The sequence below is a fragment of the Penaeus chinensis genome, chromosome 32 (genome assembly GCF_019202785.1).
Source record: "Penaeus chinensis breed Huanghai No. 1 chromosome 32, ASM1920278v2, whole genome shotgun sequence".
Taxonomy (NCBI): Eukaryota; Metazoa; Arthropoda; class Malacostraca; order Decapoda; family Penaeidae; genus Penaeus; species Penaeus chinensis.
This window is the reverse complement of record NC_061850.1, coordinates 14,577,271-14,594,770: the sequence shown is the minus strand read 5'-3', so window position 1 is coordinate 14,594,770 and position 17,500 is coordinate 14,577,271. Positions and strand designations below refer to the sequence as shown.

Genomic DNA, 17,500 nt, shown 5'->3' with positions numbered 1-17,500 from the left:
TGTGAAAGAAATGTTAGAACTTCCAGATTAGATGCAGGAACAGATATTGTTAATATTAATGCAAATAGTATCACAAACAGTAATATTGGTGCATCAAGTGCCGATGCATCATGTTCTTGTTCCACATGTGACAGTAGTAGTGATAGTGTAAAGAATATAAATACTGTGGAAGTTGTTAGAAGTGAAACTATTAGAGAATGTAGAAACCTCAGTCATATTAGTGATAATATGGAGTCTGACCCAAGTCTATTAGTAGGGGAGTATTTAAATTCTAGACCTTTACATAATGAAACAACTAGTGGAAACCTCTCCCCTCATTGTGCTGCAACCTTAGAATATGTAACCCAGTTGCCTGAAGGTTGTGGAGGTTCCAGTAGCTCCTCAGTGCTGGAGCCACCTGGTTTGAATAGGCCAAGTGCAGCTGATGAGGATCTGGAGGATGATGACAACTACTTGGATTCATCAGAAGGTGAAGAAGAAGAAGACCTTCTGATAACAAATAATGAAGATGAAGAAAGTTGTGGAGAAGGTCAGTGTAATTTGCTGCTTCTTTGTATTGTATCTTAAAGCCATTAAGTATTTTTTTCTGAACCTGACAGGAAATTTATTTTGAATAGTATAAGTATTTTTGCCTGAGTTACTCTTTATGGGCCATTATTCATCAAGCAGTATATATTCAGTGATTGATAAATCTATTGGGACTGGTGTCAGTCTTGAGGGCTTTGGTATTGTATATTTGAAATTAAGATTATCAGTGCTACTGCTGCATTAAAAGTAGAAGCATGGTATGTTTATTATTCAATTTATAATATGACATTTGTTGTTTATCATACCGTGCCACATATCACAAATACAGGGCAATTCCTCATCACATAATGAGTCTGTCTAGATTACAGTCTGTCCAAGACCCAGACTGTCTCAATACATGGACTAACATGCATTGTTGTCGCCCAACTGTACTGAAAATTTTATCTAATATTATTGGTTAAAAGAAGTTTGTAAAAGTCTACCAAACTGAGTGTTATGAACTTGATTTACATGATTTAGATCCATGCATTTACACTGATGTACTTCTCACCTGTGTTCCTATACATAGAAAAAAAAAAAAAAAAACTACTGTGACCATTAGTCAAGTGAATGTAGGAGCTGAAGTATGTTTCATGATCATGTACATTGAGTACATAAAAGCATATATCCTTTTCTGTACTGGTAATACCTAAGACATTTATGTTTTACAATAGTTTTGCAATTTTAGTTTAATTTGATTATCATTTATATCTCTGGAATGATTAGGTTTTCAGATTTATGAAAGGTTATAGAGAAAATGGATTTCACTCAACTTTTCATAATTAGATGTCTAAATTCTACCACAGAATGCTTCACTTAATCTTATTCCTTATAGTTTATTTAACTCATCAAATTGAAAGTACTGTGTTATCTGCACACATTGGTGAGTATCTATTGAGTTTTATGTGTTTTGTTTGTCCACAGATGACCAAAGTGTGATAAGTTCTGTAACAGTAGGGTCTACATGTTCCTTGAGGTCTGTGGCCAGTGAGGCTCTAAATACCATATGCATCAATGAACATGGTGTTGCAGCTAATGAGGATGGTAAGTATTGTAGATGTGTGTTTAAATGTATTTAACCCAATGTCAGTGGGTTTATGTACTGCCCCCTTTAGATTTTAGTGAGTGTTGTTACATACAGATGGCTCCAAGTGTGGTCAGGCCTAGTGATGGATCCTAATTTCCCCATTCTTTATATTTGATGTAAAAATGTGTTTTTCTTTCCAATATTATTAATATTGACATTGTTATCATTCTTATTGATATTATGATTATTAGATTGTTATTAAAATATTAATAACATCAAAGACAATAAAATAATAGAAATGAAACTTTCAAAAAATTAAGGAGAAGGGTAAACAGATGAGATAGATAAGACTAATAGCTGACTCCTTGGTGACTAAGCACTTGTAGAGCCATCTGTGTGTAAAGACAATAGATAAACTTTGATTTCAGTAGGCATGGCATTGTAGTCTTGCCACCTGCTGACATTGGGTTAATTTGCTCTTACATATTATTAAAAGGTAATATAAAAGCTTTTTGTTATTGTTTTACTAGGATCAATGTAGAAAAGCTGAATTATAAAAAGTAAATTAAAAGAGATACTTAGTGATATTTTGTAAGCAGTGAATAATCTTAATATTTGTTCCTATCTTCCTTAGGTTCTCTTCTTTACACTGAATCTCCAGCAGAGTCTCCCCTCCCGTCCTTCACACCCAGTTTATTCTCATATGTGCCACCTTCTATTAATTTCTGCCAGTATAATGAAAAAACGGTTGAAATGCCATTAGCAATCTCTCGATTGTTAAAGTGGAGGTTCACGAACATCACTCCACTAATTGTTAGGAAAACTGTAGCAAATTCAGGATTCAAGATAACTAAGAGTAAGTGCTGTTTATGTGGTGCAGTATTGTTGTTCACTCATTTTTTTTTATGTTTTCTGTACTTTTGAATATATCCTGTCCTATATGAGTCTCTTCATTTGTAATAATCTTTTCTTTCTTTAAAAAAAAAAAACAGAAACTATGCAGTGGTCAGGAACTTGGGGAAAACACATGAAGTCTCCCTGTTTCAAAGCAGTTCGGGAATTTCAGAAACTTAATCATTTCCCGGGTACTTTCCAAATTGGCAGGAAGGATAAATTATGGAAGAACTTTGTACGTCTTCAGGCAAAGTTTGGAAAGGAAGAGTATGTGTTTTGTAGTATATTACTTATATAGGGTCACATTTTCTGTTCTTAATGAAAATTGACATGAGATAAAAATTTTGTATTAAAAAAGTACTCTTTTAACCCAATGGCGCCGGGTATAGAAAATTAAAAATAACTCTACGCTCTGGCGAACGGCGGCAGCGCGCCGACTCTGAGCGCGTGATATCGGTACATCAAGCCGAATCATTGCCTCGGGGCGTTTTGGCGCAGCGCCGCTGCGGACAGCCACACGCCTCACATCGTGCGTATTGTTATGACGGCGATAGCCGTGACCCGTCGCCATTGGGTTAAAGATATTAACACAGATTTAAATGAATTTGTGACATGATAAATATGTAATACTTTTTTATAAAGGTTGCATGAAAGGAAGAAATATGTCATTAATATATTTCCATACATTTTCAGGTTTGGTTTTATTCCAAAGACATTTGTACTACCAGGTGATTTAAAAGCCTTAAAAGCAGCATTTGATAAGGAAGGTGTAAAAAAAAAGTGGATTGTTAAGCCTCCAGCATCTGCAAGAGGCACAGGAATACAGGTCAGTCAATTCCTCTAACTTCTATTAGGGAAAAAATTGCATACTTTCCATTTTTTGTAATGTAACTGGAGTAAGGTTGAAATTTTGCTAGTGTCTAGTAGGGCGAGGTTGTTGGCATGCATTGGCTGTTTCTCCTGTTTGTGCCCAGTTTGTGCTCTCTCTCTCTCTCTCTCGCTCTCTCTCTCTCTCTCTCTCTCTCTCTCTCTCTCTCTCTCTCTCTCTCTCTCTCTCTCTCTCTCTCTCTCTCTCTCTCTCTCTCTCTCTCTCTCTCTCTCTTTCTTTTTTATATATATATATTTTTATTTTACAGGTTGTTCATAAATGGTCACAAGTGCCTACTGACTCCCCTGTTGTAGTTCAGCGATACATCAGCCGCCCTTACCTCATTAATGATACCAAGTTTGACATGCGCATTTATGTTCTTGTCACATCCTTCCATCCTCTTCGTATTTTCCTTTACCAAGATGGGCTTGTTAGATTTGCATCTGGTAAGTTTTGTTAATTATAAATTTCTTTTAGAGTGATATAGATTAATGATAGCATAGATGTGTTTATAACCAAGAAGTATGTTTATAATCCTTGTATTAACAGACTGTCATATTTTCAGTTCAGTACAACAGTGCATCAGCAAGCCTGAGTGACAGGTACATGCACCTTACCAACTATAGTGTGAACAAGTCATCATCATCATACACACACAACACGGATGCTGGGCAGTGTCAGGGACACAAGTGGACGTTGAAGTCTTTATGGGGTTACTTGAAGGTAGGCTTATATGTATATAGTTTATACAGATTTGTATTTTAACTGTGTTCCAAGCCCCTAAGGTTGGATTAGGTATACTTCATTCTTTTACAGTATTAGTGTTACCCCCCCAAAAGGAGAGTTTATTATTGTGCAGAAACCTATTTTATTTTTTCCTTTTTTTTATTGGATGGCAAAAATGTAAAAAGTTGATTTTTAGGAATGTCTGTAATAGGAAATGGTCTTGGATGCTGAATACTTTCCTATATTGATTGAAACATACCATCATTGTTATTAATTTCATCATCATTATTTTTATTTTCATAACTGTTGCACCATTTATTACTGATTGTGATTGTCAATATCATAACATGAAATGTTTGTCAAAAATGGCCTGCTTTCACAGATGTTGAATTGAGAAATAAATGCCCATATGGATTAGAGAAGTTGTTTGATAAAAGAGGCAGTTTTACTAATTTCCATATATACTAGATATATGCTGTTGTTTACAGTTTTTTTCTTCTTTTTTTTTTTTTTTTTAGGCCAAAGGTGTGGATACATCAGAGCTCTGGAGTCGAATTGCAGACTTAGTGATAAAGACTGTCATTAGCGGAGAGCGAGATATTGTGGTCCGCACCCGGAAGAATGTGAGATCCAGGTAAGATCCTATATATGTTAGCATTTTCTTATGTTATTGTAAAATTATATTATGTAGACCTTAACCCCTATGATCTGGATGACATAACCATCACTTCATAAAAAAACATGGCTTGAGGGGCAAAATTTGGCTGTGGGCAGGGGTGATGCTAACTTTCTCTTGTGAGCATTTCGTCTGAAGGCAAGCATGATAGGAATGACCTGTTACAAATGCACAAAGCTCTTAGAGGGTCATTATACTCATTTTGTGTTTAGGAAGGGGCTTTTACACTATTTCCTTTGTTAAATGAATGTGGAACATACTGTGTGTCAGCCATGGACTGGAATAATACTGGCTCCAGGAGGACACAGTATCCATACTCAGGATCCGATTTTGCTATGACTGGTGGCAAAGGTTATATTACCAAAAACTGAATATTGCATAAAAATATAAAAGTAACACAAGTAACAAAATGTTACTTGCACTTCATGATAAAGGAAATCGGAGGACAAACATTGACAATGGGAAATGGTAAAAAAAATAAAAATGCTTATGCAGAGAAAGTAAAAATATAATTGCAAAGGGGAGGCTTTCTCTGCATAAGCATTTTTATTTTTTTTACCATTTCCCATTGTCAATGTTTGTCCTCCGATTTCCTTTATCATGAAGTGCAAGTAACATTTTGTTACTTGTGTTACTTTTATATTTTTATGCAATATTCAGTTTTTGGTAATATAACCTTTGCCACCAGTCATAGCAAAATCGGATCCTGAGTATGGATACTGTGTCCTCCTGGAGCCAGTATTATTCCAGTCCATGGCTGACACACAGTATGTTCCACATTCATTTAACAAAGGAAATAGTCTTGTTACACCCAAGACTTTTTGTGGACGTGATAGCAATGAGGCATCCAGATCCAATGGGTTAAGAGACTGTTGGTGGAAATTGCTAACTTATTGATTCACTGGTAGATTTGGATAAAACTGATATAGCAGGTGTCTAATTTTACATGTATCACCTGTAAAATCTGAGATTCATAACTCAGTAAGTTAAAGGGGGAAGGAGAGCTTATGGAAAAATGAAATTGCATAAAACAGATGTAAGCCTATGACTGTGGTATATGAAAAAAAAATACCAGAAAAGTCTTGCATAGTCTGGAAGCTTTCTAACAGAATATACTTTCTTTTTAGTTTAATGTAATAATATTGAATTTTAAGAATATTCAGTCTAATGTATTTTATAACTTGGAAAATAACAGCATAAAAGTTCTTCATCATTGAAATAATCAGAATGTGATTGCTCTTTGAAATGATTTATGTTTTGAGGTATCGTTCCTCACCTTGCCACCCAATGGTAATGGTTTAATAGATGTCATAACATTTTGGTTTTATGATTTTGGCAACAAAATTTGTCACATTATTGTCTAGTGATGCATACCCCCCCCCTGATGGGGAATCCACCAGTACCCATAACCTATCAAATCCAGGATGATACGTAAATTCATGCCATATCTACAGTGACTTCACTTTATTAAGTTTGTTTACCCATAGATAGCACCATAAGTGCATCTGTTACTTGTCCTACTTATCTCACCCGTTTACCCTACTTATTAAGTTTTTTGAGTTAAAGAAAAAAAAATTGTCGCTAATAGTATTGTTCATAATGTTATGATAATCTTATTATCAACAACAATAATGATAGTATCATTATGAAGAGCTTTAGAAAAGAAATACAAAAAATTCAAGGAATGGGGAAGTTGGGCAAAATTGCTTCGGGGCGATTGATTGACTTTTTGGTGGTGGAATACTTGTGGAGCCATCTGTGTGCAAACAGAATTCACACACACGCACACACACACACACACGCACACACGCACACGCGCACACGCGCACACGCGCACACGCGCACACGCACACACGCACACACACACACACACACACACACACACACACACACACACACACACACTCACACTCACACTCACACTCACACTCACACTCACACTCACTCTCACTCTCACTCTCACTCTCACTCTCACTCTCACTCTCACTCTCACTCTCACTCTCACTCTCACTCTCACTCTCACTCACTCACTCACTCACTCACTCACTCATCCACCCACTCTTTCACTCTACCCATCCCTACACCCACCCACCTGTACACACCTCTACCTATCTACCTACAGTGGACAGTACATGTACCAGTGAGTTAAAGAAAGATTTTATAAATTTACTTGAAAGAAGTCTGTTATTACAGATATTACTCTTTATTACAGATATTCATGCTATGAGCTTTTTGGTTTTGATGTGATAATTGATGAGCGTTTGAGACCATGGCTCTTGGAGGTGAACATCTCCCCGTCACTCCACTCTGCTTCGCCTCTAGACCACTCAGTGAAGGGTCCTCTCATTGCTGACATCCTCAATATAGCAGCTTTACACATCCCAGATAAACTCAGCCAGCAGCAACAGGTATCAGCTTTGTGCAATTCTTTTTGTAGAATAGATTTAATAAGTGAATATTGCTATTTTCTTGTCAAATTTGATGTGGCCAATGGTTATATGAAGTATTTTAAGAAATGCATTGATTTATAGTGATTTCTGATTTTCAATTTGTCATTATTTCTTTTTTTCAGAAAAATCTGTTACAAGACTTAAATCTTGGGGAAAATGTGTCTTCATTGTGTCTTGATCGTCGCATATACACCAGGCTTCTCACTGGTGAAGAGCAGGTTAGTAGAAATTATTCATTTGGATTTCTTGATTTGAGCATAGAAAATGAACTCCAATTATATAAAGTTTTATTAATTATGAACTTAGGTGGACCTGATAAAGAATGATATTATGAAGGTACTGCATTTCAGTGTAATATGATCTTTTCACCAGTAATAAAATTTACTTAATGTCTAAGTGCCAGGTTAGATCTTTGTATGTCAGGTCCAGATACTGGGCATGGGGAACACAGACTGCTTCTTCCACCATTACCCCAACACTGTTCTTGCCTACCATGCTACTTTTGCTACCTTTATTTTTGTATGCTTTAGTTTAAACATGTCCATCAGTCCTCACTGTTGAGACAGTTTGTCTGTCTACCACAAAGGGAGGGTATAAGTTGCTTAAAACCTAGTGTTTAGGGTAGAGGAAAGTTAGGTATGTTTGCTGACCCTTTCCATTTTATTTTGTCTTATTGTAGGTCATGGAAAACAGGACTATAACATAATTTTTTTAGTCACTGAATAAGAGATATATACTTATATTTTAATACTTTTCCCTTAGAGAGCTGATAATAAATGTTTACATGATCATCTGTATGAAAGAATGGTATTTAACAGAAAAAGTTGTTTTGGTGTGAGCTAGGTGATGTGCAAGTAAATGCCAGCTGGGATACTAAGAAGTGTTTACATTTTATGGAATAAAAAAAGTAATTCAGAGAGTAAGCAATTTGCGAGTTACTCTTGTGTGATTCACTGGGCAAGCAACTGCGATATTTATCAGTGTCGACATTTTTTAACAAAGGGAAGCATTTTTTTTTTTTTTTTTTCAAAAAGTTAGGAGTTTTCTGATAGAATATAGTGTGTTTGACATATTGATGTATGGATATGTAATATTGATAAAAACAGCATAATGTGTGAAAGTAAAAAAATTGTCTGATAAGAGTGAGCATACTATGTGCAAGAGCGAAGGCCAAGGTTTGTCATGAGGTAAGGAGAAAGTATTGTTGATAGGAAACTTTGATTTATAGATCCCTCAATTATACAAACAGGGCTTTCTCTGTTTAGTCTATGTGTAGTTTTAGGTTTGATGATGTGACCTTAATTTCATTATTGCAGGTGAAACATGTTCAGGTAAACGGTTTGCCTCGTAATCAGTATATGAATTTTGCCCTTGAAAACCTTACTTCTGATGATGTTCGTCATCTCATCACAGCAGAGGATGAGCTGCATAGAGCTGGCAAGTAAGTAGCTATTACTATACATTTAAAAGTATGGTCAGAAGTTGGGAAAATTTTGTGCAATGATATTCATTCGTATAATTTAAAGAAGTCAATTCAAGACATGACAATTAGGAATGTTGAGATGTTGGATTGATCATCAAACATTTGAAGAAAAAAAAATGTGTTCAGTGATATTCATTCTTGTAATTTAAATGGGAAGTGATTCAGGACATGACAAGTAGGAATTTTGAGATATTGGATTGATCGTCAAACATTTGAAAAATAAAATTTCAGATTCACACGGATCTTCCCTACGGCTGAAACTTCTCCATATTTCGGTTTTATGGATAAACCACGGTATTATAACAGACTGATGGATGCTTGGGAAAATGCTTATGGCAGCTGTAGAGAGAAAGGTAGATATTTTTTTCTTGATTTGTTCAATGTATATATACTAGATTAAAATTTCTTTCTGACTTTCCTGACTCTATCTCATTTCATATTTTTATTAGTGAGAGTGAGGATGTGTGTTAGAGAGACTGAGTGTGTGTGTGTCAGTGACTGAGTGAGAATGGGGATGACTGAGTGAGAGTGTGGGTGAGTGAGTGAGCAAGAGTGTGAGTGAGAGTGAGAGTGTGAGTGAGAGTGAGAGTGTGAGTGAGTGAGTGAGTGAGTGAGTGAGTGAGTGAGTGAGTGAGTGAGTGAGTGAGTGAGTGAGAGAGAGTGTGAGTGAGTGAGTAAGTGAGTGGGCGTGTGAGTGAGTGAGTTAGTGAGTGAGAGTGTGAGTGAGTGAGTTAGTGAGTGAGAGTGTGAGTGAGTTAGTGAGTGAGTGAGCGAGAGTGTGAGTGAGTGAGGGAACGTGAGTGTGAGTAAGTGAGTGAGCGAGAGTGTGAGTGAGTTAGCGAGAGTGTGAGTGAGTGATTGAGTGAGTGAGCGAGAGTGTGAGTGAGTGAGTGAGAGTGTGAGTGGTGAGTGATTGAGTGAGTGAGCGAGAGTGTGAGGGAGTGAGTGAGCGAGAGTGTGAGTGAGTGAGGGAGCGAGAGTGTGAGTGAGTGAGTGAGCGAGAGTGTGAGTGAGTGAGTGAGCGAGAGTGTGAGTGAGTGAGCGAGAGTGTGAGTGAGTGAGTGAGGAGTGTGAGTGAGTGAGCGAGTGTGAGAGTGAGTGAGTGAGCGAGAGTGTGAGTGAGTAGTGAGGAGAGTGTGAGTGAGTGAGTGGGGAGTGAGTGAGTGAGTGAGCGAGAGTGTGAGTGAGTGAGTGAGCGAGAGTGTGAGTGAGTGAGTGAGCGAGAGTGTGAGGGTGAGTAGAGGAGTGTGAGTGAGTTAGCGAGAGTGTGAGTGAGTGAGCGAGAGTGTGAGTGAGTGAGCGAGAGTAGTGAGTGAGTGAGCGAGCGTGTGAGTGAGTGAGTGAGCGAGAGTGTGAGAGAGTGAGTGAGAGTGTGAGTGAGTGAGAGTGTGATGATGCGAGGAGTGTGAGGAGGTGTGAGTGAGAGTGAGTGAGCGAGAGTGTGAGTGAAGGATGAGCGAGAGTGTGAGTGAGTGAAGGAGTGTGAGTGAGTGAAGGAGTGAGCGAGAGTGTGAGTGAAGGAGTGAGCGAGAGTGTGAGTGAGTGAGGGAATGAGCGAGAGTGTGAGTGAGTGAGGGAATGAGTGAGAGTGTGAGTGAGTGAGGGAATGAGCGAGAGAGTGAGTGAGTGAGGGAATGAGCGAGAGTGTGAGTGAGTGAGGGAATGAGCGAGAGTGTGAGTGAGTGAGGGAATGAGCGAGAGTGTGAGTGAGTGAGGGAATGAGCGAGAGTGTGAGTGAGTGAGGGAATGAGCGAGAGTGTGAGTGAGTGAGGGAATGAGCGAGAGTGTGAGTGAGTGAGGGAATGAGCGAGAGTGTGAGTGAGTGAGGGAATGAGCGAGAGTGTGAGTGAGTGAGGGAATGAGCGAGAGTGTGAGTGAGTGAGGGAATGAGCGAGAGTGTGAGTGAGTGAGGGAATGAGCGAGAGTGTGAGTAAGTGAGGGAATGAGCGAGAGTGTGAGTGAGTGAGGGAATGAGCGAGAGTGTGAGTGAGTGAGGGAATGAGCGAGAGTGTGAGTGAGTGAGGGAATGAGCGAGAGTGTGAGTGTGAGGGAGTGAGCCAGAGTATGAGGGAGTGAAGTAGTGAGGGAGCCAGAGTGTGAGTGAGTGAGTGAGGGAGCCAGAGTGTGAGTGAGTGAGTGAGGGAGCCAGAGTGTGAGTGAGTGAGTGAGGGAGCCAGAGTGTGAGTGAGTGAGTGAGGGAGCCAGAGTGTGAGTGAGTGAGTGAGGGAGCCAGAGTGTGAGTGAGTGAGTGAGGGAGCCAGAGTGTGAGTGAGTGAGTGAGGGAGCCAGAGTGTGAGTGAGTGAGTGAGGGAGCCAGAGTGTGAGTGAGTGAGTGAGGGAGCCAGAGTGTGAGTGAGTGAGTGAGGGAGCCAGAGTGTGAGTGAGTGAAGGAGTGAGGGAGTTGAATGAGTGAGGGAGTGAGCGAGAGTATGAGGGAGGGAGGTAGGGAGCGAGAGTGTGACTGAGTGAGTTGAAAGTTTGAGTGAGTTACAGTGTGAGTGGATGAGTGAGGGAGTGTGTAAGTGGGAAACGAATGTTTTATAGATTTTAGAACTATGACCTTGTGGTTAACTGGCAATGCTGTATATACTTGAGAATTGAAGTTCCACGATGATCATGTTTCCTTCTGAACGGAAAAATAAAGTTTGTTTTATTCAAACTTATTTTTATTATTGTTTTGGATATATCAAATTACAGTGGTTTACATATTTGAAAGAGTTTATTTGAGCTTGACCTTTATTCTTCAGCATTGGAAAGACTGGAAGCTCTGTGTAAAGAGAAGTTTCACCTCCAAGTGCCTCCCACCTTCAAGATGCCAAAGGTAGGAAACCTTAATTGTTGTTTTTTGTAATTTTACTTTTAAAACATGCTGTGCATTATGAGGATAAATTTTTCAGGTAGGCTTGCTGCAGAATCTTGTATTTTGTTTTTATATTTTGTACGAAAGGCAGGTAACTATTGTGGCTTTACATTAAGGAAATTGGCTAAAACTGTTTCTAGTTCTTGACATTACCTATCAAAAGACTTATTGGACAAAGTTTTGGCTTACAAGTGTGTTTGGTTCATTTTCAGTCTTTCTAAATGTATTGAAACCCAAAGGAATTTTCCTCCTTTGCTCTGAAATTTTATTTATTAATTTATTCAGTTTAAGTGAACACAGTCCTGCATGCATGTTTGTGTATTTGGATGTGTGTATTGTGTGAATAAGCAACTATTTAGCCTTTTGTGAGGAAGATGAAAAGGAATTAAACAAGGAATAGCAGCAGGCTTTTCTGAGGACCTGCAGCAGAGGAAGAATGTTTGGTTTAGGAATATTTGTGGAAAGGAGAAAGATGCATTTGAAATACTCCTTTAGGTACAGTAGAGTACTGATTACCAGATTCGGTAGTGACTGGGCTGTTTGAAGGAAAGTTAGTGATAGTATACAAGTCTTGTAGTAGGAAAGAACCATTATGGAAGCTGGGATCCCAATGATTATTATAGACTAAATACTTTTAACTGAAAAATTTTAGAAATTATCAAATCTCATGGATAATTCTTGTCACCTTGTATTTCAGGAGAAAATTTAAGATATATTAGTTTGAGATAGTGGTTCAATCACTGTGCTGTGCAGAGGCATTAACTGGAAATGAATGATATTTTCACATTGGATCTGGATGCTTCTTTGCCATCACATGGCCCAAAATAAGGGTATTAGGCTTACTTGAGCACCTACTCTGACAAGTGTGCAGTTTGAAGGCATTACACAACTCTGGGGTCATCAATTTGTTGCTTATCACTAGTGCATTTGTTGTTATTATAGAGATGTGGCTAAACAGTCTATCTCGATTGATGGCAGTATAAGTCCTTTAAAGCCTAGGATGATGTCTCTTGGCCAAACAGTATTTCTATCACCGTATTTAGTCTGTTAACTCCTTGACGGCGGGTCACGTCTCTAGACGTCATAACAAACCGCTCGAAATGTGGCGTGCGACTGTACGCCACGGCTGCGTGCCAAAGCGCTAGGAGGCGGTGATTCGGCTTGATGTAATGAACTCCCGTGCTCAAAGTCGGCGCGTTGCCATTGATCTTTAGAGCGTAGAGTTTTTTTTAGTTTTCTTCACCTGTCACCAAGGGGTTAAGGCTGTGCTGATTTCCAAGTAGCCAAACTGTATATACAGCCGTGATTAGTCCGTTAAGGTTATCGTTAGTTCAAGACAAGACTAGAGAGGATATTGTATAATATTAAAGCTTAAATATTAATCCTCTTCTAGTGTCAAAATATATTTTAGAAAGTACACATATCAAAAGGATTTATAGTATGAGAAATAAATAAAAGCCTTTGGCAATTTTCAGGGATATGATATAAATACATTTTAGGGGAGACTACAACATATCTGCATTATCCCCTCGTAGTGACGAGGAAAGAGGAATGATACAGATTTCTTTGGTTGAACATATAAAAGTTTATGAGGTAGTAAGGTATATCTAGCAAATAAGCAGGTTTAACACGATCGATGGCGATTGCGTCAAAACTCCTATTGCAGTTGATGGTAACAATCTTCCTTGTGTGCCTAAGAACTTCATATAGACCTTCATATGGTGGCTGTAGTGGATGTTGGATGGAATCTACTTGGACAAAGACATGGGTACAGTCATGGAAATACTGACTTACGAAAGACTTGCTTGAAGACAGCTGCTGTGGCTGAAAAGGTTGAATGAAGCTTGGACATCACATCACTGAGGCTGGAGTAGGGTTGGTAACGGAGCCAGTGGAACTACAGAGTAATTAACAAAGTAGTCGGACTGATGTTCCATGTACAAACTACAGAAGTGGAGCCAAGGTCAGATTTGAGAGAGCTCCTTATGCCCAAAAGCACAAGAGGGAGAGAAGTAGTCCAGTCTTCATGTTGATGAGCCATGAGTGATGATTTCAGCTGATGGTGAAAGCATTAGACAAGACCATTTGCCTGAGGATGGTAAATGGAAGTGCGATAACGTTGAATTCCAAGCAAAGTCATAAGCTTGCTCCAAACAAATGGTGCATAATCGATGAAAGAAGAATTGACAGCAGAGACACTGTGAGACAGGGCATCAGCTGTTGGGGCATCTTGACTGGGAAAGCTAAGTGTAGTTACTACACTGAGGGCTTGCATTTCAGCATCATAGGCAATATCAGCTTCAGGAGTCCAGACGAGCAACTGACTGACCTCTTTTGCATGGTTATGGAATACAAAGGTTGGAGAAATAGAGAACATTCTAGAGAAATCTTTTGTAGTAGTTAATCTTCCCTAGTAATTCCTTGAGCTGGTGCTTTCTAGTTGGCTTAGGAAACTGTTGAATGGCATCACATTTGGCAGGAAGTGGAGTGATCCCGCTGCAGGAACTGTGTGGCTGAGAAAATCAACAGACAAACCTCCATACACTTGTCTACATTAATTTGGATAATGTAATCATTTAGACATTTGAAGACTTGCATTAGATGATCCTGATGTTCAGCAGCATCATTACTGGTGATGAGTAGATCATCAGTATAAGCAAAGACAAATGGTAGTCCTTGTAAAACTTCATCAATGAAATGCTGGAATGTTTGTGAAGCATTCTTCGGTCAAAAAGGTATACGGACACGTTTATACAAGCCAAATGGGGTGATAATGGCTGTTTTCAGGATATCTGAAAGGTGGACTTGTATTTGTTGGAATGCTTTTACCAAATCAATTTTGGAGAAGATGGAACATCCAGAAAGTAAATTCTTGAATGTTGGGAATTGGGTAATGATCCATCTGCATTTGAGCATTGAGAGCTCTGTAGTCACAGCTTCAGCATTCTTCTTAGAAACAACATACAATGCAGATGACCAATTGCTGGAGCTTGCACGGATAATTCCCAGATGTAGTAAGGACTCAAAATCTTCTTTTATGAAGTGATACCGTTCCAGGGATAATCAATGATATTTAGCATTTAGAGGTTGAGTGTAAGATTTCTTTGTTTATATTCAGGGTTTGTTGATCCATTGGCTGCATTCAAGTTCATGATCAGAGGGATTGATTTGTGACTTGCTGTTGCAGGCAAAATGCTAACCTCAGTGTCAGTATCAACTAAGAATTTGATGTTGGAGAGTGGGTCCCACACATGAAGAAGCATGGAAGAGGTGTGGCAAACATTATATGCCTCTTCGAGCGGGGCGCTTGGCTTGATGTAGCGAACTCCCATGCTCAAAGTCGGCTCATTGCCTTTAATCTCCAGAGTGTAGAATTTTTATTTATTTTCTTCACCTGGCAGTTATGGGTTATAGGTTTATTGAAGTTACATGGCTGAAGACACTTCTTTGCTGCTTCCTTGAATTTGTTGTGATAAAAGATGTCATCTCTTCCTCAGGACCTACTTCTTGACCTGTAGGGTGGCTTATTGTTAGTAGAGATGTGAAGAGACAGTAATTGTACTTGATTTTGTAGAGCATTAATGTTGATAGTGAGTTTTGCAACCAGTTCTGCCAATTGCTTTGAGATGTGGAAGCTACTTCAGCCATAGAATGAGAAGTAGGGAGCGACGCCATAAACTCATTTGCTAATTTAGCCAGTTCATCAATGGTGAGCTTCCCTTTTGATGTGAATAATCCTTGTTGAATATGTGAATGCAGGTGCTGTCAGAAAAGCTGTAGAAAGATCATCTTGTCAAGACTACCATACTTTTTCATTTGATGTAACAAATCATAAGTTTTTTTGTTGCCGAGTTCTTCCATGCTGAGAAGTTCCTGAAGTCTGGTAGTAATGGAAGATTCCAGTCTTAACAGCAATGCAGTCTTCAGCACTTCATATGGTTCATCCAATAGCGCAGCAGTCGAAATGACCTCTGAAATTGGAACCAAAACACCTGGAGGAAGGAGAAATGTTGCATGACTAAACTTGATGACACTTTTGCTGATGCAGTGCGCTTTAAAACAACACTTGAGGATGGTGAACCATATGGATGGATCATGACTGCAGAAAATTGGTGCTTGGAATGTATTGATAGATGTAATGTTATCTTTGGTATTGCTAGAGATAGCAGCATCAGCTTTTGGTTTCCTTGTCGGACATCCTGGGACACAAGTAGCACAAACACTGATGAAAATCACTGAAGTGTGACAATTAACAGATCACCAGGCATTATACATCAATTTGTTGTCTTGTTGTTTATCACCAGTGTGTTTGTTGTTATTATAACGACATGGCTAAACAGTCTATCTCGGTTGACTGCAGTATAAGTCCCTTAAAGCCCAGGATGATGTCTCTTGGGCAAACAGTATTTCTACCTCTGTATTTAAGCCCGTGCTGATTTCCAAGTAGCCAAACCGTACATACAGTAGTGGTTAGTCTGTTAAGGCTTATAAAATTTCCTGACTACCTATTTACAATGGAATGAGGACTTACAAGTATTTTAGATTTAGTAAGGCAAATAGACAAACATTTGTCAGTTAAACATAAAGTACACATATCAGTAGTATTTATCATAGGAAATAGAGATAAAAGTAAACCAGAAATTTGTGGCTAGGCAATTTTCAGGGGAGACTATGATGGAACTACATTTCAGAGGCAACTACTATATTACTACACATGAATATTCATGGGTGGTGACAAAACTCCATGCCTCCCTTTTGCAGTGTTATTTACTTTTTTTTCTTTTTTTTTCATTAAGAGCATTTTTAGCTGTTTTCTAGTGTCTATATTTGTTGTTTGCTTTGTTTCATCCAGACGATAATAGACTGTTTTCCTTGCACAGACTTCATATCTCTTTAGGTAGCCCATAATTCAGTGCAGTAAAAACTATAACTTTTTGTTTATTTATTTATATTTTTAATATTCAATTTTCTCATGGCTAGTCATGTTAGCCAGGAATTGGATTCTGAACTTGGAAATAGCATCCTCTCTAGAGCCGGCACTCATGGGTCATGGATGATACATTCACCACTCATTTATTGAAGGAAATAAAGCAAAAGCCCCTTCCTAAACTCCAAATAAATCTACTCAAACCTCCAAGAGTTTTGCGCACTTGTGGCGAGTCATTCTAGTCACTATGGCATTAAGCTGAATGGCAAGTTTGTGTCGCCCTGCCTCTCAAGCCAAATTTTTTTGTTATGTGAGGGTTATGTCATCCAGATCATAGGGGTTAACAAAGTATATGAGAAGTGCTGTGGAAATGTGATCGACAAGTTGTACACAAAGACACTTCATTTACAAACAATACAGCTGCGTATTAAAATAAAGATGCACAGACATTGGTGATGGTTGACAACACTTGTAGCCAAACATTGTCAAAATTTTGTAAATACCATAGCTGACATCAACATGGTTTAATTAACATACAGAAATACTCTAAATTGTAAAGCATAGTTTTATATTTTTTTGTTTATATAATTCTAAAATACCATCATAGGCAAATGCATGGACATACTTTTCCAGAAGATAAGTATAGATACAAGCAAGCAAAAGACAGGCGCACACATATGGATGGATGTTGAAGAGAACACTTGATATTTGTATACCTAAAACACCTATTTATTTATTTACTGTTAATTTCTTTTTAGTTTGATAATATAATTTTTTGTGCTGTTTTTAACATTTAATAAAGAATAATTTTTTGTTTTTAAATCCCAGTCCATATGTTACTAGAAGTAGGTCAGTTCAATATCTAAAGCAATAGGCTTATTTTGTAAGTAATGGGAAAAATCCTGATCTACTTTCAATTTATTAGATGCTTTGTTTACCCTCAAGACTGAGTTAGAATTAAGCACTTAAATAGCTTAAAAGGCTTGTAATGATGGTAAGCATGGATATTGTAATTAAAGTAA

At 38.3% G+C, this 17,500-nt stretch overlaps 1 protein-coding gene across 4 annotated transcripts in view; it reads left to right on the top strand.

Annotated features, from left to right (window-relative positions):
- The window catches only part of LOC125042369 (tubulin monoglutamylase TTLL4-like), a 33,887-nt gene that overhangs the window by 6,951 nt on the left and 9,436 nt on the right, over positions 1-17,500 (top strand). For all 4 annotated transcript variants that reach the window (XM_047637937.1, XM_047637940.1, XM_047637938.1 and 1 more), the window contains exons 2-14: positions 1-529; positions 1,492-1,611; positions 2,229-2,450; positions 2,587-2,755; positions 3,182-3,314; positions 3,625-3,802; positions 3,922-4,079; positions 4,601-4,716; positions 6,971-7,166; positions 7,331-7,426; positions 8,525-8,649; positions 8,923-9,044; positions 11,439-11,512. The exon at positions 1-529 is cut by the window's left edge and continues 352 nt beyond it. In XM_047637937.1, the coding sequence (XP_047493893.1) occupies positions 1-529; positions 1,492-1,611; positions 2,229-2,450; positions 2,587-2,755; positions 3,182-3,314; positions 3,625-3,802; positions 3,922-4,079; positions 4,601-4,716; positions 6,971-7,166; positions 7,331-7,426; positions 8,525-8,649; positions 8,923-9,044; positions 11,439-11,512 (2,238 nt within the window). The remainder of the gene's footprint in view (positions 530-1,491; positions 1,612-2,228; positions 2,451-2,586; positions 2,756-3,181; positions 3,315-3,624; positions 3,803-3,921; positions 4,080-4,600; positions 4,717-6,970; positions 7,167-7,330; positions 7,427-8,524; positions 8,650-8,922; positions 9,045-11,438; positions 11,513-17,500) is intronic.